We start from the raw sequence: 23,949 nt of genomic DNA, 5'->3' as shown, positions 1-23,949 counted from the left end.
TGAGTTATCTCTGGCTAAAGACCTTCTGATTTTACATAAAACATAAATATAAGTTAGTGGCATAAGTCCACATTGAAATATCACAGCATTTTGATGGATTACCATGACATTCATGGTCACTGGAGGGTAAATCCTAATGACTGTGATCCCCTGACTGTTCCTCTAGTGCCACCATGAGATTTGGATTTTAGTTAAATGCCTCAACAGCTATTGGATGGATTATCTTTAAATTTGGTAGGCAAATGAATGTCCAAATCAGGATATTTATGATAACTTCATCATCTTAACTTGTCATCCAGCACCATCATCCGTTCAAAATTGTAATTAGTCCAATACCTCGGTTTATGATGAAACACCTGCAAAACTAATGACATCCCTATCAGTCTCAGCTGGACAAATGTTAGAAGGCTAACACACTAAACTAAGACAGTGAACATGATGAGCATGATACCAGCTAAACATCAGCATGTTGCATTGTCCCTGTAAGCATGTTAATATGTTAACAATAGCATTTAGTTCAAAGCACTGCTGCTCCTAATCCTCACATAGCTGCTGGCATGGATGGCAGTTTTGTTTGTTCAGTGTGCTGAAGCCCTCACTGTTCATGGGCTTAAATACATCTTGAAACATGTAGCATTTACTTCTGAAGATGCTCACAACCAACTATCCAAAGGAACAAATGATGAACGATTGTTATAATGTCAAAGCCAATGCATGGTTAAAATCGTATTAATATTGTGATTTAGTGTTTTCTTAAATCTAATAAGATAAAACTGGATACAGCAGCAGCAGAGGCAGAGTCTCGATCATTCCTATGAAAGCAAAAAGAGTTTGACTTCTTGGGTTAAAATGACCTGGATCTTCAGCATAGCCTCCACATTGTGGGCCCCTTAAAGCAGTCGCACTAGAGACTTCCATCGGCTGACGGCTGACTTCCGGTTTAGAAGTGAGACATGATAACTGTTTTCACAGTACAGTCAACATATCTTTATGTGAAAGATTGGTGAAAATCCTAGTGTTTTGGAAATCTTAGTTTAACTTGATGTAATTGGGTTTAGATTAATATGTCCTGTGTGAGAAAATCATGTTAAATGTATGTAAAGGGACGGTATTATTGGTCATATGTATGCGTGAGAAATCTCCCAACATTTTTTAATTCTTAAAAAAATCCCCATTTGAAAAGTCCCAGAAATAATGGGAGCAGTGGTTGGATGAGACCAGGCCTGGGCATGCGCAGGCATGACACCATTAGGAAAGCCCCTCCAATCCCAGGCTAGAAAAGACACCAATAGAAAAAGCCGGAGACACAACGAGATCTTCAAGAGTATAAAACCAGGAGCCCTGAAAGCTCCAGTTCAGTCTGGTGCTGGGATCAGCTCCAGTTCATCGAGGTTGCTGTCTGAGAGAACACAATAAACACTTTTGCAACAGACTCTGCACAACTCCAGTGGATTTCTTGAGCAAGAAGCAATTTTTGGAAAGATGTTGGAGCAGGATCCAGGTTGTTCTGGCCTATTTTCTGGACTCCCACGACCCAACATTAATCAACATTATCAGTTTGATAAGCTGTGGTGGTGATTACCATCGTGTGACATCTCTGTGAAAAGACCATTAACAGAAACAATTGTTACTGTAAACCAACAGTCTAATATTATAATTACTCTTAAACATATTGCACACACATAAACACAATGATCTGAAGTCTGAAGTTTTATCGTGATCTCATTTATTAAATATGGGTTTACATACTATACAAATCATCCAATGAGACATCATCTCTCTTTAACTTCAGTGTACTGACACACTGTTCTGACTATGACTGGTTCAGTATTTTGCAGCATACAGACAATTTAGTGAAAATAAAGCTTAAATCTGATTAAACGTGTTTTGTAGAAAGCACCATACACAGCCACAAGTATTCTATTTTCATACACACTGCAACAACACCAACCAGTGTCTCCAATGTACACAATAGTGAGATATCAGTATCTCTGTTACTTATATGAAGTAATATGCTTAAATAATAATAACATCTTTAATTTCAAGTAAGTGTCATGTTTGTATTTATAAATACATTTGATTTGTTGATACTAATTTATACATTAATATGATTGGTATAGAAATACAACCTACTTGGAGCAGGTCACTGGAGGCGTCTCTGTGGCATGTTATATGTGACTTCTGATATTTACAAACTAATTCTGACAATGCCTTTGTATGTGTCCAAAAAATGAGAGAATGGACCAAACCTCTCTTACATAGGAGTGAGATACTGGTTTTGTTTCTGTTTGTAGTTGTTTGGTGGAATTTCCTACAAGAAATGTTACCAGTGTCTTCAAACACAGGCGTTTCCCAGGGGCCCCTTGACAGCTTGGGCCCCTAGGCCTGTCCTTATTTGGTCTGATCAGTAATACCTCCATGACAAAAGTTGGGTTTTCCTCATTTGATAATTTGCTAACACAGAACAACATTTATTGGCATGACACTGAAGAGCAAATCCAATTCTTAAGTGTCCTTATGTGTATACACCCTAATAGAGGGATGGTTTCTGTGTTGGTACTTTGTGTGACATGACATGTCGAACACTGCACACACATCTCTACTTCTTCCTGTCTATTTTGCTCATCATGGCCTTGACATCAACAGGAGCGGAGGCAGCGGCCGCCTTGGCCTTCTCTTCCTCCTCCTGCTGCCAGAGGATGATGGGATGGATGCCCGGGTTTCGGTTCTGAGCATTTTGCTCCAGCTGGGCTTGACTAGGATGGAGAACGAAACATGATTGTTAAACCTCATGCTCAGACATGAAGTTAAGATTAATTTTGTCTCCAGGCCCTAATGCAAAGTTCCTATTGCTCCTCCAAACTATTTTCTGATGTCCAGCCATAATTTTATTTGTTGAGATGTCTCTGAGATGTTTGCCTCCACACCACACCACACCGGGAGGGATGAATGAAATTACATTGTTCATGTGGTGCTCACAACTTTTTAATGACATCTAAAAAATATTTACACATGACCTAGAACAGTATTCATTAACCATTTACAAAGTTTCATAAATATCAGTTGTAACTTTACGATAAACAATTGTTTAATAAATGGTTTATAAAGCAATTCATCATTAGTTAGCAGCGAAATAACTATGAACTAAAGTTTAACTCTAAATTTACCATTAATTAATTTACCAATAAAATGCTACCGTGTTTTCTCTTATTTTATCACTTGACTACTGTACTTTTTACTCCACTACATTTATTTGATAACTTTAGTCACTAGTTGCTCTGCAAATTGCGTTTTAGAGTATAATTTTAAATGAAAAGATTTTACCTTTAATCGAAATTAAGGAAATGATTTCAATAATTATAAAAGGGCTGAATATCGGATCCGATAATCAGCCAGGACAATGATTGATCAACCCACAGTATACAGTAAGCACATACAAGTAAATAAATCTATGATTAATTGTACTTGCACTTGTGATCCTTAACTACATACAATGCCAGAAAATTACTTCTGAAAGTGATAAAAGTCGTATTTCAACATGATATCTTTACTTTTACTCAAGATTGATTTTGGGTACATTTTAGAACACTGGAAAGGCAACAAATTCAACCTTTCTATCCAGAAGCACTGTGCATGTTACTGTCAATAATCCACACAGACATTCTCTTTCTGGGGTGCAAATTCCATTGACATGTATGTGATTGTATTTGGGAGCTTTTTTCTACAGTATAACCCTCCAGTTACAGCTGAGACTTTCTTGTTTAACCTGTCAGCATTCTTCCATTCATACTTCCTGTCTGACCTTATTAAGAGGTGCTGTAATGCCCCTTTAAGTTACAATGTCATGAATCTGTCATAAAACCCAACCAGTGACTGCAAAATAACATTTGTATATGAGAGTCAACCGTAGGGGAGAGATGGTGAGAAACAACGAGTACAATTATAGTCTGGTTTGAGTTACGTGTGAGCCAATGGGAGGTAGGGTCTGAGCTCCCATGAAAGCAATTACAGTAAAACATAAATCTTGCGAGGTTACTGATACATTACCAGCAACCATTTTTTTTAATTTTACATTAATGATATAAATAGGTTAAAAGAAACATGTTTTCCAGAGGACCACACCATATTCTCTCAGAACAATGTTGACAGTGACCACATCAGTCTCTCTCTCTCTCTTTCACTCTCTGTCTCTGTCTCTCTCTCTCTGAGGTGTGCGCTGTCACACCTTTTCATATTTAACTAAATAACTGTTGTTGTGATCCTCTTGACACAATTGTTGCAAGAAGTGGGCTACTGTGAGTGCTTGATTTTGTGTGTGTGTGTGTGTGTGTGTGTGTGTGTGTGTGTGTGTGTGTGTGTGTGTGTGTGTGTGTGTGTGAAAGTCAGAGTGATGTTGGTTTGTTGCTGCATCACAGTAAAATTCTGTCTGTTTTTCGTGGTTAAAGTTCGTCCAGTCTGTGGATGTGTCTGAAGTGCATCTTCATCCCAGCAGTTGTGTGAACACACTGTTTCGACTGATTTCACTATTTACATCAGATTTGTTAAAGAATATAACATATTGACATATTTCCTTGAAAAAATTCTCAATTTTGAGACTTGTTGCATTAGGAGAAACTGTATACATTCTGTGAAACACTCTACACTACACATTCCTAACTATTTATGCCTACTCATTTGGCAAACGTTATGCATGAAGATATTTCTTTCTTTGTTTAAAAAACATTGTATCCATTTGTCCCAGTGATGTACGTGGGTACTCTCTATCTCTAAGAATGCACCAGTTCCACTATTATCCGCTATAACTCCAACCCTGAATACCTTTTTGTACATGTACCAGGATGCCAAAATGAACATATTCATCATGTGTGGTCATGTGCAGTGATTGCTAGATACAGAAGGTATGGACATGAATGAGTTAAGCCACCTACCTGAAGTTATGAGACTCAGGGGTTATCGACTTCTTCTGGATTTCTTTGTACACTGGTGACTTGAGGTAACGGAAGAAAGTATCCTGTACCGAAATAAACACATGAGACTGCAGATGACCTCAGTTTCACTACACAAAAGTACCTTTAATCTCAGTCTAAAAATGTGTATTTGTAGCACAGATTCACAAATCATTAATCACTTACTGGTATAAATTAACCACCCTATTGGATTAATTATAGACATTATCATCTACAGGGTTAGAAACATGGGACTTTCTTTCTTTCTGTCTTTCTTTCTTTTTATTTTTGCATTTCTAACAGTACACACCTTCTTCATGAGCAGGAAGACATGTGTCTGGGCTGCTTCCAGCACGTAGCGGTGAGGATGCTCCAGGCCTTTCACTGTCAGACCCATTGTCCTGCCATCAATGTTGATCCAGCGGGGGGCACCGGGAGCCAGGAAGGTCCTAAGCGCACGCGCGCACACACACACACACACACACACACACACACACACACACACACACACACACACAGTCCAGATCAATATTACACTGCATGACTGGCATCCTATTTTCTCAATCAGCTTCTTACTATTAGGGATATGGTCTCATGTGATCGCACTAGTTTCATCCAAAGGTAGAGCAGTTTGGGTTATTTCACACATTTTTTCTCTCTTTGTCTCACTAGATTATTGCACGTGTGGCTCTGTTGGGAAAAGGTAATCAACAGCTACTACCATGTACCAATCATAGTTCAGCAACGTTTAGCAAAGATTTTATTTACATCCTTTTTAAAGCCAAAATCTTCACTGTAGCTGCTAAGCTAAAAGTGTCAACGCGTAAACTAGACTGCATGTTAAGTGTATAAATGACGTCTTTTAATTATTATTTTTTTTTTTTTTCAGTTGTTTTTCAGTACCCAGCTACTTCAGTTAGTTTGGAGGAGGCTATGATGCTGTTTTGCTCCAGAACTATTTTGTGGACGTCAAGACTTCCTCCAACTTTCCACCAGCATGGTTGTGAGTAGATCATCACTGAGTTTTCATTTTTGGGTGAACTGATCCTTGAAGCAGTGGTGAAACTCACTGTACTTTAGTTTGTTCAAGTAGTGGTGTCTGACATATTTTGAATGATGGATGACAGGACAAAAAGACCAGAATCAGTGTGTAAAAAAAAAAGCAAGAACATGCAAGCAAGAGTACAATCAGCATACAGTATGTATACAGAACATTTGTACACGTGAGGCCTGTTTAACGTGGTATGTGACAATAGGAACCACACATATATTCTCATACACAGATAAACAGTCCAGTTTATTTGTCTTACTTGAAGATGCTCTCAGCTTTTGTTGTCATGGAAGATGCCGTGCCCAACTTCAGCTCTTCAGCTGCCTCCCAAAAAGCCAAGTTCTCCCCTGAGGACACACACACACACACACACACACACACACACACACACACACACACACACACACACACACACACACAAACACAATTTTCCCACTGTAGGAAACCCCTTTTAAGGAAACTTCTCCCCCTCTAGGAACACAAAGAAAACTATGCTGCAGTATGTAATTTTGAAATGCTGCTCATATCTGATGTTTTTGGATGGCGGATGGTATATCAAACACATTGTCCCAAGTGCTTAGCTTATTGACATGGAAAAAAATATTTGTGTATCCAAATACATTTTTCATACAAGCTGCATGTGCTAAGATCTTGTATTTGTACCATATATACATATTTGGGACTGAAAACATCAAAACTATTATATCTCTAATGTGGTAGGAGCAACTTTATTACAATTTAAAATCTGCACTGCTAGCCCATTACCTGTACTATGAGAAAACAAAATAAAGTCTTGTACATATGTACTACTGCCTAAGACAGAGAGAGGTTTCCACATGAAGTAATGGGGATGCTTGTGCTGAGCGCTGTAAACACGCACCATCCCTCAACACAAAAGATTCATGAGCCACACAAAAATGTGTTTAATGACATTTTGCAACATACCGCTGAACTCTTTCTTGAGGAAGATCTTGAAGTCGTCTCGGCCTCGCAGGTCGCTCAGCAGCTCGAAAAAGCTGAAGGACCAGCGCTCTACTCGACTCTTAGTGGGAACATCAACTCTGGACACAAACATAAAAATCCACATTTTATTTACACAATTAAATGCATACATTGGTTTTGAATTGTACAGATGGAATAAATGGTTCACAGAAGTTTTTTTGTATTTTTTGTAAAGTCACACATCAAAAACCTTTTTTTTACCTGAACGCCAACAGATTTCATACAAAGGCCATATGTGATTTGCATGTTTTCTCAGTAGACATTTCTATATACACTTGGTAGAGAAAAACTCTTTTAGATATTAAAAAAGGGAGAGAGATCCAGGTTCAATGAGGATGAAAGCAATGGAAAAAGCTAAAAGTGGAGCTTAAGATGGTTTCTACTTTTTTCCTTTCTGTTGCCAAGGTAAAATGAGAACTTTCTCACGCTACGTTTAGATCAATTTGCAAAAAGCAAAGTTAACCCTCATAAAGTGCATAGTTAACTGCCAGAAAAAGCATAATAAAGTATGCATTGAATTTCTTAAAGCAACAAATAAAGCTTAAAGCTAACAGTGACATAATAGTTACGTTAGTTAAACTCAATAAATGTTTGTAATGCTATTATAAGCGATTAAATAAAAAAAAACTCATAAGGCTTTTATTAACGTTCTTAAAGGTGTAAATAAAATATGGCCAAAAACATAGGGGGGCAGCATATCACCAGGTAACCGAACACTGCTTCTCTAACCTATCCCTGTAGCTAGCTACTGTTAGCTTATTAGCTCATGGCTCAGTCTATAGACTCTGACCAAGTTTATCAAGAGTTGTCAAAAATGTCTTATAATCTAACAATAAATGTGTTTATGTTGCTATCATTAACACTCATACAGTCTTATTAACACATGAATGTTACTTATTGGACTTGGCCTTATTACCTACTAACTAACACTTATTACAAAGACCTTAATATAAAGTGTTGCAGTTTTTGCGTTACTATGCAATAACTTTTTGCATTCCCCCTGATCCATAGAAACAGTTGGTATGTTAGAGAGAGAGCTATAATACAAAGCCAGTTTAGACACTTTATGTGATGCATTTGTTGCTCATTACTGAAAGGCAGAGACAGTATACTGCCACTGGCTGCAACCATGTAGCCAGAGCTGCTTTGTCAGGCCTGGCTATGGCTGCTGGTGTGGTTACTGCTATGATGCTATGGTTGTAGCTATCACAGATGTGTTATCACAGAACAAAGGAGTTCAGGAATAGCTTCACCTGCCCAGCACAGCCATGTCACTTCACTCTACAGACACACAAACAAAGCCATAATTACAGGAACTGCAGCGGCCAAAGCTATAGCCCCGACCAGCAGCTGTTACCAATAACACAGACCAGTCTTCCTCTGTGGGTCAGAGGGAACACTAAACATATTGCAAGGTAATACAAAATATTGTGAGGGACCACAATACTCCAGCATGCGCTACCTGTTTGTGCTTTTCAACTGAGCTCACAATGTAAAGTCAGTGGAGTGGTCTAAAGAGGCTCACACCATCAGTGCTGGTTTTACAGTGACCATTCCAGTGTGTCATCATCAGTGTGATCATTTCTTGATTCAAATATTGATACCTTTAAGTAAGTTGATGATGAAGCCAAAGAGGCAAACAGAGAAAATGCAGCAGTCTCACCTTCTCGTGTTCAGAGTCCAGTATGTGTCGTTGTCTGTTTGCCAGGGGTTGCTGGGTAGACAGGGAGCCAGGAACGGGTCGTGGTTTTTGTAGGTTGTGATGTACTTGACCAGTCTGCAGAACCACAACTATTATGAGACTGATGAAATCCACAGAGCCTCTATGTTGCTTAAGTGTTTCTACGCTGTTTTAATTGATCACCGAATCCTGATAACTGAAAGATCCAACATGATAATCTAATTAAGAGAGCTGTACATCCACTAGTTTTTAGATAGTTTGAATGTTATTACAAAATGAAAAGTCATGATTACAAGAAAATGCTTCAAACAAACCAGAGGAACTTACGCTCCGAGGGACACACTAGATTTGACCTTTGACCTCATTATGGCTTGTTGATAGAAAATGTTCTGGGATACAAGAGGAATACAAACAAAAACGTTATCTTTTGTGAAATTGTAATTGAAATTTTGCAAAACTTTGATAAATAAAAGAATATCAAATTATCCACTTTCAAATCTGTAGACAGACATCTGCATGAGAAAATGTTTTCCTCACTGTCCATGTTTCCCAGCTCAATAAAGGTTACCGCTTTGTTAAAAACTATGACATACCTGGCGTCTGTACTGGTCGAAGCTCATTTTCTAAGAGACAGGAAGACAAAAATGTTTGTTTCAATGGGAACATTTTGTTTGGCTCATATCACTTTGGAAAGCACAATCTATACAGGGCAGTATCAGCAACATCCTGATGCTATCCATGTGCTTACACGTAGAGAAACAACCACTGTTAATACTACACAGAGAGGTTGAAAATAAAAAAACAGCCAGTCCCTCCAGGGTAAAGGATACTTGATTTGGTAGTTTTTCTGTGATTATTGCAGCCAAAAATATATACATGAATATATACATGAATACATTTGCAGCAGATTTTCACACATATTGACTTTATTATCCTGCGTAAAACACACCTAAAGCTTGTAACTGTTAAGTGTTATGTGTAAAGTGTAATTGAAACTAAAATTAACCTGGTATTGTAAAGGTGCATTTTAAACAGGAAAGTAGAATTTGTGAGCATTTTCCCCACGTGACCAATTAGATTGAATTGTAAGCTTTTGAAAATAATGCACTGTCTCAATTATTTTACATTGTTACAGTGGCAAAATCACTATTTCCCAGAGAGACTGTCTTAAGACTACATGGAACACATGTTTACATGAAGTTTACACACAAGAATGACAATCTGGGTAAAACACTGAATACTATGATACTACTCTTATCTTCATCAGTGCAAGAAAACCTGTTTGAAAAGAGAAAAAGACAGGACAAAGAAAAATGTAATAAATGAAACAACGTTGACATGTCATTTCCTGACTCCAAAACAAATCCACTTGTGCACAGGTGGGTGGAGTGGTGCTGCTGAGGCTGAAGTTATTCAAATTAGGCCATTTAATTGTTTAAGCCAAAAATGATCTCAGGCCTTCAGCTGACTGAAAGCTTAGCTGCTGAGCTTTGAACAAATGCAGGAAGACCAGCTCAAATGACTCCTGTTAACCAGTCAGTTTCAGAGTCGTTTTAAGATTCCACTGATAACTTTTAGAGCACTTTATGGCTTTTTAACTGAATTTCTGCTCCCCAGTGAGCCAGACTGCAGCCTCCTCAGGCAGGCCTCTGCTGGCTGTTTCTAGGTCCTAGTTCAAGACTGAAGTTCACAGAGCTTTAACAGTCAGAGCCCTCAGCTCTGGAACTCCCAACTCCCATAATCACTGACATCTATAAAAGCATTTTTCAAAACAAATGTTTTCAAAACAGCTTTTTTATTAATGCTACCACACTGTTTTCTTTGCAACATGTCTTATCTGTTCTACTACTACTACTACTACTACTACTACTACTTCTACTATTATTATCATTATTATTATTATTATTATTATTATTATTATTATTATCATTAGTCATTATCATCATTAGTTGGTACATTATGATGTCCAGCAGGTGTCAGCTCAGTTTAAGGAAATTAAAACAATAAAGCAATGTTCCGTGTCAGCAAACAGACTGAGTAAATTATTCAAATAAGAAGAAGAGAGCATTTCATGATTTCATGATCATGATTTCGCTATCACATCACGTGATCCTGCAAATCCAGCTGTCTCACAAGGTAAACTAATGTTTGCATTTGTTTTGAAAGCCGGGAAAAGAAAGAGGCAACGTTTTTAATACTATTTAATACTCCTGTTCGCAGGGTGCATGATGATGAGTTTATTTATCTTTTTGAAGCTATGTAAGATTAATAAATGTAATGTGATGATGGTGAAACAAAGAAAATGTTGTTTTTTTCTGGCACCAGACTACAGAGCAGCTTCTTTCCTCAGCTGTGACACTTAAACATAAAAAGAAGTTTAAACTTGATGACTTATCCAACGTGGATAAGTCGGAATCCGACCTGCTGACAGGCATTTAGAATGACTAACTTTGTAAAGAATAAGGTATAACTATTAAGTGATTGAATTGTTAAACTTTTTTAAGCTTTCTTGCATTTGATAAGTACCTTAAGTCACAATAGTGCTTCTTAGAAAGAGCAAGCAAGGTTTAATAAACGTCTTCCAAGGAAAGTGGACACAGTAGAAGTTGTTCAAACCTTAAACTGCAGAAGCAAGGTTACACTATTTCACATATACTATGAACAATAAGCTTAGTGTTGCCCTCAAACAGCAGCACAGGAATCTCATTGACAATTTCACAGTACTACACAGTTATGGCCTTTATAGAGACATATCTCAGAGACATTTTTCCATCAGTTTATAAATTAATACCACAGGACGACTAAGCTTTTGTTATGGAGGACATGTCAATGAGAGCAGTGTAATCAAAATGTTCATCATATTTATCACAAATGTAATCCTGATATTAAATGTGAATTATGTAGATGTTGCCAATTCTACAAAGCTCAACCTCAAATGTTACCAGCTATTAATAATACAGCAAATAGTTTTTAAAATTCAGTTCAGCTAAATGGAAAGGAAACGGAAAGGGGAGGGAAGAAGAGGAGAGAGCAAGTGAGGAAGGTTCTAGTCTCTAAGTGGATCTACAGAGATCAGTCCAGCAGTACTACTCTCTAAGCTCCAGTAAGTTTCTTAAAAGACCAGCTGACCTCAATCCACTGACCTCTCCACTCTGTGTGTGTGTGTGTGTGTGTGTGTGTGTGTGTGTGTGTGTGTGTGTGTGTGTGTGTGTGTGTGTGTGTGTGTACTGACCTGGTACCTCATCTGTGTTGGGATCCATCAGACGCTCTGGACCGCTGTCTAAAGCACTGTGCGTACGACGCTGGACACACACAGGACAGATTCATAAGAAACATACATTAAGTATAACCACTGACCACATTTCTTCCTGGAAGATGATGGCTCACCACTATCCTTCCAGGTTTTAATAATGCGTTGGACAGTTCTTAACCCAGTTTTAGTAGTTTCAGTTATCTGCTTAGTTGTTTTTCGTTGCTCGATGCAGGCCGATAATTTGACCCTTCTGAAACAGAGTTACATCTTTTCCACGATTACAGGATATGTCTTCTGACATGGTTGTTTAAGAAATGGGAAGCTCCTCACTGCATCATTTGGGGTTAAATGACTTGTTGCCAGCTGAAACATATTGATCACTGCAGTAATTGGCTCTTACCTCTTACCTATTTGCTTAGTTAAATCTATAACAGTGCTGGGATAACATGAGTCATCAGGATATAGTTGATGTGATGATGTGAATTTATTTGGATCACATCATTTATTTGGCCTTTTGTTCATCTCTCTCTGTATATACATATAAAACAAACACAATGTCACACACACTGACCGGTGGCCTGTTCACTATCCAGTAAGCCCTCTCCTGGCAGTCAAACACCACACGATCCGGCTTCTTCCTCTCCTTACCAGCCCTGACAAACACACACACACACACACACACACACACACACACACACACACACACACAGTTTACCCAACAATGAAAATTCAGTCAGTACTCCCACACATTCTGATGCAGAGTTTCATAGTCCATAAAACATTTCTGGAGCTTCAAAACCAAACAGAGCATGCAGTATTCTCCTAAACAACTGAAGTAGCTGGGAACTTGTTTTAAAACATAAAAAACAACCAATGTCCCCACAAAAAAATGGCTCCATGCAGCTTGTGCAGCATAATCCAAGTCTCCAGAGGCCCTGAGATCCCAAATTGATTCGAATGGACGTTATTTACACCCTAGCTGCTAAGGTAAAAGTGTTGGCACACCTTGTCTGAAGCAGATGCACACGCTTGAACATGCATACTGGGTGTAAATAGCATCTTTTCAAATCAATTTGGGATCTCTCAGCTTCCAGAGACATGGGTTATGCTGGATGGAGCCATATGCTTTTTTCCAGCTGTTTTTTTCAGCATTCTGAAACAAGTCCCTATCTACTTCAGTTGTTTAGGAGAATGCTGTAACGCTGTTTTGGGGGATGGGGATGAGGAGATAATGACTGAATTTTCATGTTAGAGTGAATTGTTCCTTTAAAATGATTATACTGGTCTCCAAGTACAGGTAGGCTGTCAAAAATGTCTAACTTCTCAACCATATAATTCTATGTAAATACATATTTACATACGTAAATAAGAAAATATACACCAGGCTAAGAATCTGATGTTTTACAATCCTATCTAGAGGGTATTGAGCCTCAATTCTTTTTTGGCACCAACCAAAATCTGTCCACAGCACAGAGTCTCAAAATCTGTCAAGTACTGAGGGTTGGCATCAAACGTCTTATCAAATTTAATAATCTTGTTAAGTCCTGTTTGACTTTGCCAGTTTGAGACGATTTGATTTTGGGAAAGTTCTGTGCCAGGTTCTGCTCTTTACTTTATTGCATGCTAGCCCTATGTCTTCCTCTTTCCTTACGGTTCCTGTTAATCTTCTCTGTGAACTCTTAAATAAAGGTACCAAAATAAACTGTGCTGAGGTTAAATACCAAGCTGGAATGCTTTCACCTACTTGTACTGCTCGGTGGCTTGCATCACAATAAAGTCCCACTTGTGGTTCAGCCATTCATGGAGGTGGTTGTAATGCATCTGTTAAAAACACAAATACAGTGACAGCATGAAGCAGCGCTCTCTGTCTGTTCAAGAAGAACCAAACAGATGTTACAGTGAGAAGAAACAGTGAAAAGAGACATGAGATGCTAGATTATAGTAAAAACATTTAACCTTATATTTAACCAAAAGTCTCCAGTGCAAACCAGGGACTGTGAGTTTAAAATGTTTTTTAAAAGTCTGACTCTCCTTAGTCCCCCAAATCACTAGAGTGCCCTCAGACTACATTTAGCAATTTAGGTTGAAATAATCACAGGCTATTATTGCTCTTTGGTAAACACTTTTACCAAATAAATGGATTAATTTGCCTTTAGCTTTGATTGCAGACATGCATTTGCCATAGCATCATTTTGATAAGCTTATGCAATGTCACAACATTTTCTTTCCATCCAGAGTTGCATTAATTTTTCACCAAGATCTTATATTGATGATGGGAGAGTCGGGTCCAGCACATCCCAAAGATTCTCAATGGGGTTTAAATCATTACAAATCACACAGTCGCGGCCAATCAATGTGTGAAAATGATGTCTTATGCTCCCTGAACCACTCTTTCACAATTTGAGCCCGATGAATCGTGGTACTGTCATCTTAGCAGAGGTGGGAATTGTGGATTCATCAAGCCATCTCCATGCCATGTATTTGTTCTGCTCAGTCACTGAACCAGGTGCATTCACTAATTAGCTCACCTTCCTGGCTGAAGAGCTGTGCTGATTGGACTCAGCTAGTTTAGTGCATGAACAGAACAAATACATGGCAAGGAGATGACTTGATGACTCCACAATTCCTACCTCTGCACCTTGGAACATGCCCGTGCCATCAGGGAAGAAAAAAATCAATTGATGGAAAAACCTGCTCATTCAGTATGTTCAGGTAGTCAGCTGACCACGTTTTTTGGGCACAAAACGTTGCTGAACCTAGACCTGATCAACTGAATCAACCCCATATCATAACACTGCCCCCACAGGCTTGTACAGTAGGCACTAGGCATGATGGGAGCATCCCTTCATCTCCCTCTCTTCTTACCCTGATGCCCCTATCACTCTGGAACAGGGTAAATCTGGACTCAGACCACATGAACTTTTTCCATTGATCCAGAGTCCAATCTTTATGCCCCCTACAAACTTAAGTCATTTAGTTAATGTTAGAAAACCATTTTTCAGATTAGCCTCACTGATAAGTGGTTTTCTTAAGGCTACACAGCTGTTTAGTCCCAATCCCTTGAGTCCTCTTCACATTGTGCATGTGGAAATGCTCTTACTTTCACTATTAAACATAGCTGTGAGTTCTACTGTTGATTTTTTACGATTTGATTTCACCGGATTTCTCCGATCACATTTCTTCATGGAAGATGATGGTTCACCACTATCCTTTCAGGTTTTAATAATGCGTTGGATAGTTCTTAACCCAATTTTAGTAGTTACAGTAATCTCCTTAGCTGTTTTCAGGCCAATAATTTGACCTTTCTGAAACAGAGTAAACATTTTTTTTTACGACCACAGGACATGCCTTCATATCAGGTTGTGAGAAAAGAAATGGGAAGCTACCCACTGCATTATTTTGGGTTAAATAACTTGTTGGCAGCTGAAAAATATTAATCACTGCAGTAATTGGCTCTTACCGCTTACCTATTTGCTTAGTTAAATCTATAACAGTGCTGGGATAACATGAGTCATCAGGTAATGCACAAACTTGTGGAATCCATGCCAGAGGGGGACATATCAAATATCAAGATATTCTGAAATTCATGGACATTTTCAAAGATTCAACCTTTCGCTTTTAACACTGTTAAGCTGTAATGAAAATTATAGTGTTACATTCTAAACAAATGCAAAATAGATGTATTATGAATAGTGGTCTCAGACTTTTAGACCCTGCTTTCTGTGATTCCACTGTAATAATTACAACCTGTTTTTGGTCAAATGCTTGTTGTCACATTGAAGTCATGTCGCTATCCAAATTCAATATGTGTCAGATTCTTGAGCACTCTTGTCAGTACTGCTAAAAGCTTTGAACATAATGTAGAATGAAAGTAGCTCATAGACACGCATACACTCACATTCAAACACAATTACTTTTATAACTTATAAGGAAAGACCTGAGGCACTTACTTACTTTTATACTTTGAACTATGAACTACAACAAACCTGTTCATAGGGTTCTAGCATGCCTTTCTTGCGGATGTTCCTCTTTGCCAGGTATATGGCTACAGTCAGAGCAAAATAAAATCATTACAAATCACACATCACACATGATGCATTTTTGCAAACAATTGTATAAGTGAACATCTGGGAAATCTGCTTGTTTGTAATCTTACCAGAAGTCAAAGAAAATTGATCAATTTCATATGAGTCCAGACAGGATGCAGAAAAAGATCTATCAAAACTGATTAATGCGCATGTTTGGCTAGACTGGAACTTGTATTTAAGTGCCTTGGTAGTACGCAGTTTAACTAAAGGAGGAGAAAGTGTCTCTCATTCCAGTTTTGTCAAGTTTTGGGGATAAAAAAAGCATGTCCAATTTATAAAAAACAATCAAAGTTGTTGACTCAACAGTCTGCAGGGTTCATCCTAAAAACGCTGACATACTGTACCCACCATAGTCAGAGTCCTCTGCAACCCATTTCTGTGTAGGCCAGAAGTATGGAGTCTGAAAAGGTTGAGATCGGAAAGACAGTATTAATTATTCAATTGTGTCTAAAGATGTATGAATGATAATGGCATTTTCACCCAACATCTGACAAAAAGACATTTGCAAAAGACAACATAGTGTCAGGTTCTGGACATTCTGTCGCATAAAGCTTCAGGCTCTGGTCACATTTGGGTTTTGTTACTTTCCTAATCTTCTGTTGAAGGGTCCTGCAGACCCGAGGATCTCTTTATCAGCTAAAAAACACATGTAACGTTATTTTAGCCTCATACTTGATGACTTACAGTATCCTGACTTTAGGAGACTTACCTATAAACATAATTTTGTTTAAGAAGTTCACTACAGAAAATTTCACATTACTTCTGTTTGGGCTTCCAGAGACCCAGTTTAAAACTGGGCCTCCACATGCAGTAGCTTACCAGAGTAGCTTTATGTAACTGTCCATGCACAGTAGAGCATAATAATAGTCAGAAACCAATGAAATAACGCAAGACTTTTTTACATTTGAATAAGCTGGTGGCAGACAATAAGTTTTCTCTGATGAAAACTCTCTTGCAGGAGTACCAAACCATCAGCACACCATGAAGTGTTGAGCCATGTGCTTAGAGAGAATGAATGCAGTGAATGTGATTGGACATTATTGTCACAGTCTCTGACATGTCCATTTTTAATATACGATAATGCATTCTTTTTGATCTCACTCTAATGTATTGCTAACCATAACCAAGTGGTTTTTGTGCCTAACCGTAACCAGGGCTTAAGCACAGCATTATCATACAGGAAATTGGGGAGAGAGGAGAGAGTGGGTGACATGCAGCAAATAGCGCAGGGTTGGAATCGAACCCAGACCACTGTGGTAAGGACACAGCAGCAGGGAGCTACTGGGTGCCCCTATAGACTCCATGTTAACCAAAGGCAGCCATCTTGGCTTGGTTGGACAATATTTCTTTGTCTAAAATTCAGTGACCATTTTAAAATGTTAAAATGTTAAGGAAAAATCTGATATATCAATAAGTTTTAATATCATCATCCACTATCAAAAACAAAAACATAAGAAAGGAGAGAATTTTAAATACTCCTGTCCCTGTCCCATTAAATATAACAATTAAAACTTCATCTCAAAAACCGATATCAGGTTGTTATAAACATCTGAATCATGTAACTTATTAGTATCTTACTTTGGAATAGGTCCTGTCCTACAATACTGTTGTAATGGGAAATATATCACAAACTCCTTGATTTCATTATAGAAGACCACAGTGATCCAAAATGTCCTCCCAGTTCACATCAAAACATCAGCAGTGAGCTGCACAGGAACAGGTGATGCTGTTGTTTGAACAGCATCAGTGAGGCTTTAGTGAAGAAACATTCTTCAAACTCTGTTTATTGAAAGTGCAACACTGATTCCAATTATAGGCAGCAAAGAAGAAGATCTAGTTTTACCTGGAAGCGGTAGAGGCTGGCATCGTTGCACATGACCAGCTTCTTGTGGTTCTGCAGGGGGTAGATGTAGCCATAGGCTACTAACATGGTGCCAAAGGCCTGAGCCTCTGGAACACGGACATGGAGAGGAATTGAATGGAGGAGACAGTAAACAACATGTTGATATATCAGCTTTTAAATATCACTGACATGTGAAAATGTCATGTTTTATTAAACATTTTTTTGATTTCATAGTATTGTACCTTCTGCAGTGGTCTTCATTTTGTTGGCGATCCATGCAATGATGTCATTACCTGTATGGCAACACACATTACAGCTGAAGCACTGCACAGACAACACACATACAGTTAACGACTCCAGTCTCTGGAGGGATGTGTATCAGTATTCTGCCAGTAAAAGTCAATTAATCCTTAAGTGCAAACATCAGGTCTTTAGAGACTCAAGACTAAATTACACTGTCTAAATCATTTTATTCATATAAGCCATAAATTCTAAATGCTGTATCATAGGCAACTGGACATTTTTCAGTTTCTTGAAGATGTTTCACCTCTCATCCAAGAGGCTTCTTCAGTTCTAACTAACTGTTTACTATAATTGTATTATTTCATTTGTAGCCATTATTTCATAGTGACCCATTACTAATTTTCCATAAGTAATGGGTCACTAATGACCCTCTGAGAGTCTCTGAGTCAAGTGTAATAATGTGTTTCCAGCAGTTTTCATTTAAAAGCAAAGTGAAATCACATCCAAAGTAAATTGCAGTGAAGATGGAGGGACAAAATAACAGGCAGCATCGTCCAGGAGACATGACAACACAAACTATTAACTACAGGCAACAATCATTCTGGATGAATCACACTGCTTGGCTTCTGCTCTGACTGATCACATTGTTAACAGCAAGAGGTGCTTATACTCAGAGTACCAGTTCACATGAGGGGGTTGGGCCCATGTATCCATGCTGACCTTTACCTCGTCGGTCTTAGACCAGATTAAAAAGCTACTTTTGCTCCTAAAGGACTGCTCAGATCTCATCCAATTGTAGGCTGCCTTATTTAGCCTGCGTTAGCAGCTTAGACAGCAAGGCTGCCTGTCAGTGTCACCTGTCTGTCTGTGCAGAGGGTTGTAAGTGCTGTACTTTGTCACGTGAATTTATTCTAGATTTGTAATGCTCAATGCACTGTGATCTTTTGTCTTCAGTCTAGAAACTGAAGATAACATCTATCTACCTAATCTTGTCTTCACTGTGTGTTCCTCACTACATAGTAATTTAGTCCCTGCACTGCACACACTGATTTTGTTTCTCCATAAAGCTGATAGCATGTAAAATATTTACTTTTAAATGATATGATATATGAAATGATATAGGCCTATGAACTTTAAACGATTCAAGACTTTTAGGAACCCCCTCAGTCTTTTGTGAATGCGTGTATATGCGTCTGAGTCTCACCAGCGACAACATGTGGGATGGTAGTGACGTTGAGTTTCTGCTCAGATCCCTTGACCCCACTCTGCATCTCCACCACAATGGCCTCCAGCTGAAAGCAGAAGGACAGCAACATAGCCACTACATAAACACTAGTAAATTCGTATTTTCTATCCGTTTCTTTAGTAAACAAATAAATCATTTCACAACATCAATCAGTCACTGGTGTTATAAGACCATTTGTGCAGGTAGGATGAATTAGGGGAATCTCAATTAGGCTTGGCTGTTAAACTATTGCTGTATTTGATTACCTTCACTGTAATGTGATCAAAATGCCATGAAGTCATTACTATTTTCATTCAAATCTGACATATGAGTTATCAAGTTTTCAATGTATTGTGTATACAATCCCAAAATGTTCAATATCAAATAATTAAAAAAGACATTGTTGAGCACTTATAACCTTGGTAAGAAAGCTGCTATATAGAATTATACAGTTTAATATTAATAATGCATTTTATTAAAAAAATATATAGATAAATGTATGACTCAGCAATTTGTAAAATAATTGAGGAAATTGAAAATGAAATCTTATTTCCTCTCTCATTTCCTAAAAACTGGATTTTATTGAATATCACTTTTATTTAATTATAGACATATTATTTAAAAATACCATTTTTTATAAGTCTGTTTTTATTTTTTACTTTAGTTTTACTTTATAATGGCACTTTTCTTAATGATAAATTTTTTGTCAATTCACTTTTAATAACAGCGGTGTTTTAATTGCACTTTGACCTTTCAGCCAACCCATCTCGTCACCTCGGTGTCTCTTAAAATAGCAAGCAACAACTGCTGCCAGATTTAGCCAGTTAGCTCCTGCTACAGTAACCAGAGCAACACCAATGCCAACATTAATCATAATCAAAAGACTTCTGCTGTGAAGAAACACAGTGTACAAACACAGTTACTAAACATCTGTGGCCTATCTGAGCTAAGCGTTGCTTATCATACTGCCATCTACACTGTGTCTTTGCTTTGATGATGTTCACGAGTGAGTTAGCAAGTTAGTTAAGTAAGGTGGATTTCCTGCTGTAATTTAAGTAGTATGTGCTGCATTGTTAAACTAATATTTTTTCACCTTAATCTGTAAAGGAGAGAAATTTTAATTCAGACGGTGTGGACATTTCCAGATGTTTTTTGTGGCAACAAATCCAGGTGTTTTTTTTATTTTTTCAGAAGACCTGGAGACTTTTCCAGTGGTGAACAGAACAGGTAGGCCATTTTAAGCCAAACCATGATGTTTTCCTAACGATAACCAATTGGGTTTTGTGCCTTAACCGAACCACACCATAAGCACAGCATTGTGACGAGGGAAAAATAGACAATTGAGCCCAAACAGACATGAAGTAGCAACATAAAGAAATGTTAAGTTTGAACTTATCTGTGTTTTAGCAGAGATGTACTAGCTAACATTTATTCTGGCTATTGGGATGCATTAAACATTCTTAATACTATGCCTTATCAAACGTTCCTGTCAATGTTTTTCAGTAAGTCAAAGGTTATGCGACTTCAAAAGTTTGTTTGAAACTTGAGGATACCTACTGTTGCATATATACACACCCATCCACCACCTCATCCTCCACACCTTAACACTACAGTGATGTCACACTACTTCCTGTATTCGCTCTCGATATGCAGAACACTTGCATATGAATGAATCAGGTCTTCCAAAAAAGCACTGGATTGAGAAAGAGCTGCTTTCTCATCCCCTCTGACATGTAGCTCTAACATCTGATTACACTTAACTATCTTCTGAGTATTTCCATTTTTTGTGCAACTTAATACTTCTATCTCACTACAATCCAGTGTGAAAGATTGCTATCTTTACTATTTGACAGCAATAATTACAAGATACATAAATCTTAAATATGATTCTTTGTTTAATTATGAGTGCAGGACTCTTATTTGTAATGGAGGAGATTTTTAAATCGTCCTATTGTTTCCTGCACTTCTGTCAGGTTTGTTTGGGGGTTTTTTTCCCAGTAAAACACCTATTTATCCCACCGCTGTGAGGCAGTTGTGGCACATGATTTACACGTTTTAACTCACCACTGACATTTGATAAACCCACTTTCACTTTACCAAACAACATACATCCTGGACATGCTTCCTCAGAGGGTAAAGCCTCTCACTCAGTGACGTCAGTTATTTAGATTAAATTAACAATCTTATATCAGTTGCTACAGCGTGCAGGTTGTCCATTATTGCAATGTTCGTGTTTTGACTGATCCTGTCCATGCGTTCAGGTCTTTGAGAAAGTCATTGAGGTCATACGTGCTCTCAGTTTGGAGCAAAAGAGTCTACCAAAGGACAGAAATCCAATGTATCTTTACCAAAATAGCTTTTGTTTAATTTATCTATTCCACATATGTAATTTGTAATATTTTCTATTTGTCTGCTTTCTTTTGCAGTGTAATCAAATAACCTTTATATTTCTTTCTGTTATTGACTCATTCTTGTCCGTCTGCCCTTTTGTCTCAATTTGCCAGTGTGTTTGAAGTTTACATCTTCATCTGAGTAGCTACCAGATGAGGTCAGGATATGCTGCTAAACTGCTCAGTATATTTGGATGGCAGCAGGGCAGCAAAGCTAATTGGCTTTAAGGTGGAATTAGAGCTGATCTTTAACCAGCCCCTGCTCTTCTGGGGGCAAACAATTCATGTGTAAAACTCTCCTGTAACTGGAAAAAAAAAAAAAAATAGATCTATTTCCAGAAATGTATTGTTGCTCTTCATATTTTTTGAACAAAATAAAAGGAAACACCAGTGTAATCCAGAAATGTTAAGTCTAATTAAACTTTAGAATAACTTCAACAATTAATATATCTGCAATGTTTAAAACTTGTCCACACTTCTAATTAAATTTAGGATAAAATATTACGAATAAAATGACATGAGTTTATACATTGAAGAACTAAATAAATCAATAATAGTGATGATGATATCCACCCACCTTTTTCAAGCAGTGCATACGGGGCTGGTAATGTTGTCCCCGGTTTGGACGGGCTGTTCTTATGGTCATATTTGCAGATAGATGAAAACCAAATCAGATGTAAAAACAAAAAGAATAAAAATCCTAGTGTGAAATATTCCAGTTATAATATCGATAGTAGCTGACAGATAAGTGAGTGCATGCAGTAGACTTGAACACACTCCTCCTGTGTGGGGATTGTAAAACAGGATGGGAAGGATGGATTTGTCCACCAATCAGCTGTAGGAAGCCTGTGTTCTCATCCCACAGTTGCAGAGAAGCCTGTCTGGGGGGATTTGAAATTAACTTGTGTGAAGGCAGACTAATTGTCAGATCTGGAACAGGTAGTTTAGCTGGCTTTATGACTGCTTTGATATATCAGAAGCAATTTGGGTAAAATAATCTAGCTCTGAGTCTTGCTCAGACCTAGATGTTCAGATTGACACCGCTCTTATGTCTGTACGATATGAAGCTACAGTCAGAAGCGGACCAAGGACTGCAAAAAAGCCAGGCTCGGTCCTTAGGTAACAAAATCCCCCTACCAGCACCTCTAAAGCTCACTAATTAATGCAATTAATCTGCATTAAAAACACAAGTTGCAGTTTTAATTTGGGGTTATTGTAACTTCCAGAAGTCTACAAGAATCTGTTAAACTGTAAAACTTAAATTTGTAGTTTTTATAATTTTTGTATATATAAACCAACAAGAATAAACTTGTCATACAATGGGAAAAATAACGTATTTAATGAGCGTTAGAGCTGCTGGTAGATGGATTTTGTTATCTTTGGACAGAGAGAGTCTAATTATTTCCTCAGTCTCCAGTCTTTATACTAAAAAAAACTAACCAGCTGACAGCTATAGCTTTGTAGGCCTATTTACTGTACAGACATGACAGTGGTAACCTATTAATCATCTAATTCTCCACAAGAAAGAGAGTAAGCATTTTTCCCAAAATGTCAAACTGCATTTAATAATTTCCTTACTATTTTGTTAAAGGTGCTATATGTAAGAATAAGCCACCTGTTGTGTTAATACTCCAAACTTTAAAAATACTCTTTAAACTGGTTATTCAATTTAATACTGATGCCTCCATTTGACCTACATAAGCAAAAGGGTTTTTTTTTTTCTATTCTTAATGCCCACAGGGGCCACCGGAATCAAAACAAAAGTATAGTTCCTTATAGCTGCTTTACTTGAAATCTGTTTGCACAGGAATTCTTGATATTGAGTGGTTGTTCTTAGCCCTGGTGTCCACATAAGTGTTGCTGCATTTCATGCAAAACCTTATTCATAAAACATCTGTGGATATATAAATTGACCTCACGTTGTGGATTTGGGTAATGCAGGTGAAATGACATCGGCATTGGTTGCAATCTGATGTCACTTCAACTTTAATTTGGTTAGCCCTATATATTTCAACCCTCTGATGTAGGCCTATATGTTTAAAAAGGCTGCTGAGATTATGATAAATCATAATAGCTTAAATATGCCTTTCTAGTCATGATTCTGACAAACAAAGTCAGAATTTCATACGTGCTTTGAGCATCACTGAATTAAAACAAGCCCAGTCCCCAGGGGCCCCAGAACTGAAACAGAAATATTATGTCTCACACGGTTTATGCAAGTTAATGA

At 37.8% G+C, this 23,949-nt stretch overlaps 1 protein-coding gene across 1 annotated transcript; it reads right to left on the bottom strand.

Annotated features, from left to right (window-relative positions):
• Positions 1–2,599: 2,599 nt before the first annotated feature.
• On the bottom strand, positions 2,600–22,368 carry rgs9a (regulator of G protein signaling 9a; the record flags this gene model as incomplete). The annotated part of the gene is made up of 17 exons (XM_084370458.1): positions 2,600–2,756; positions 4,929–5,011; positions 5,257–5,395; positions 6,257–6,344; positions 6,943–7,058; positions 8,663–8,776; positions 9,008–9,069; positions 9,274–9,303; positions 11,920–11,982; positions 12,505–12,586; positions 13,678–13,754; positions 15,920–15,978; positions 16,370–16,421; positions 17,865–17,971; positions 18,107–18,157; positions 19,312–19,399; positions 22,300–22,368. 17 exons carry the CDS (start codon positions 22,366–22,368, stop codon positions 2,600–2,602), a joined length of 1,437 nt encoding a protein of 478 aa, XP_084226584.1.
• Between the last annotated feature and the right edge of the window lie 1,581 nt (positions 22,369–23,949).

This window comes from Pagrus pagrus (genome assembly GCF_965226575.1).
Source record: "Pagrus pagrus genome assembly, chromosome: 13".
Classification (NCBI taxonomy): domain Eukaryota; kingdom Metazoa; phylum Chordata; class Actinopteri; order Spariformes; family Sparidae; genus Pagrus; species Pagrus pagrus.
The sequence above is the reverse complement of the archived record's forward strand: the minus strand, read 5'-3'. Positions and strand labels throughout refer to the sequence as shown.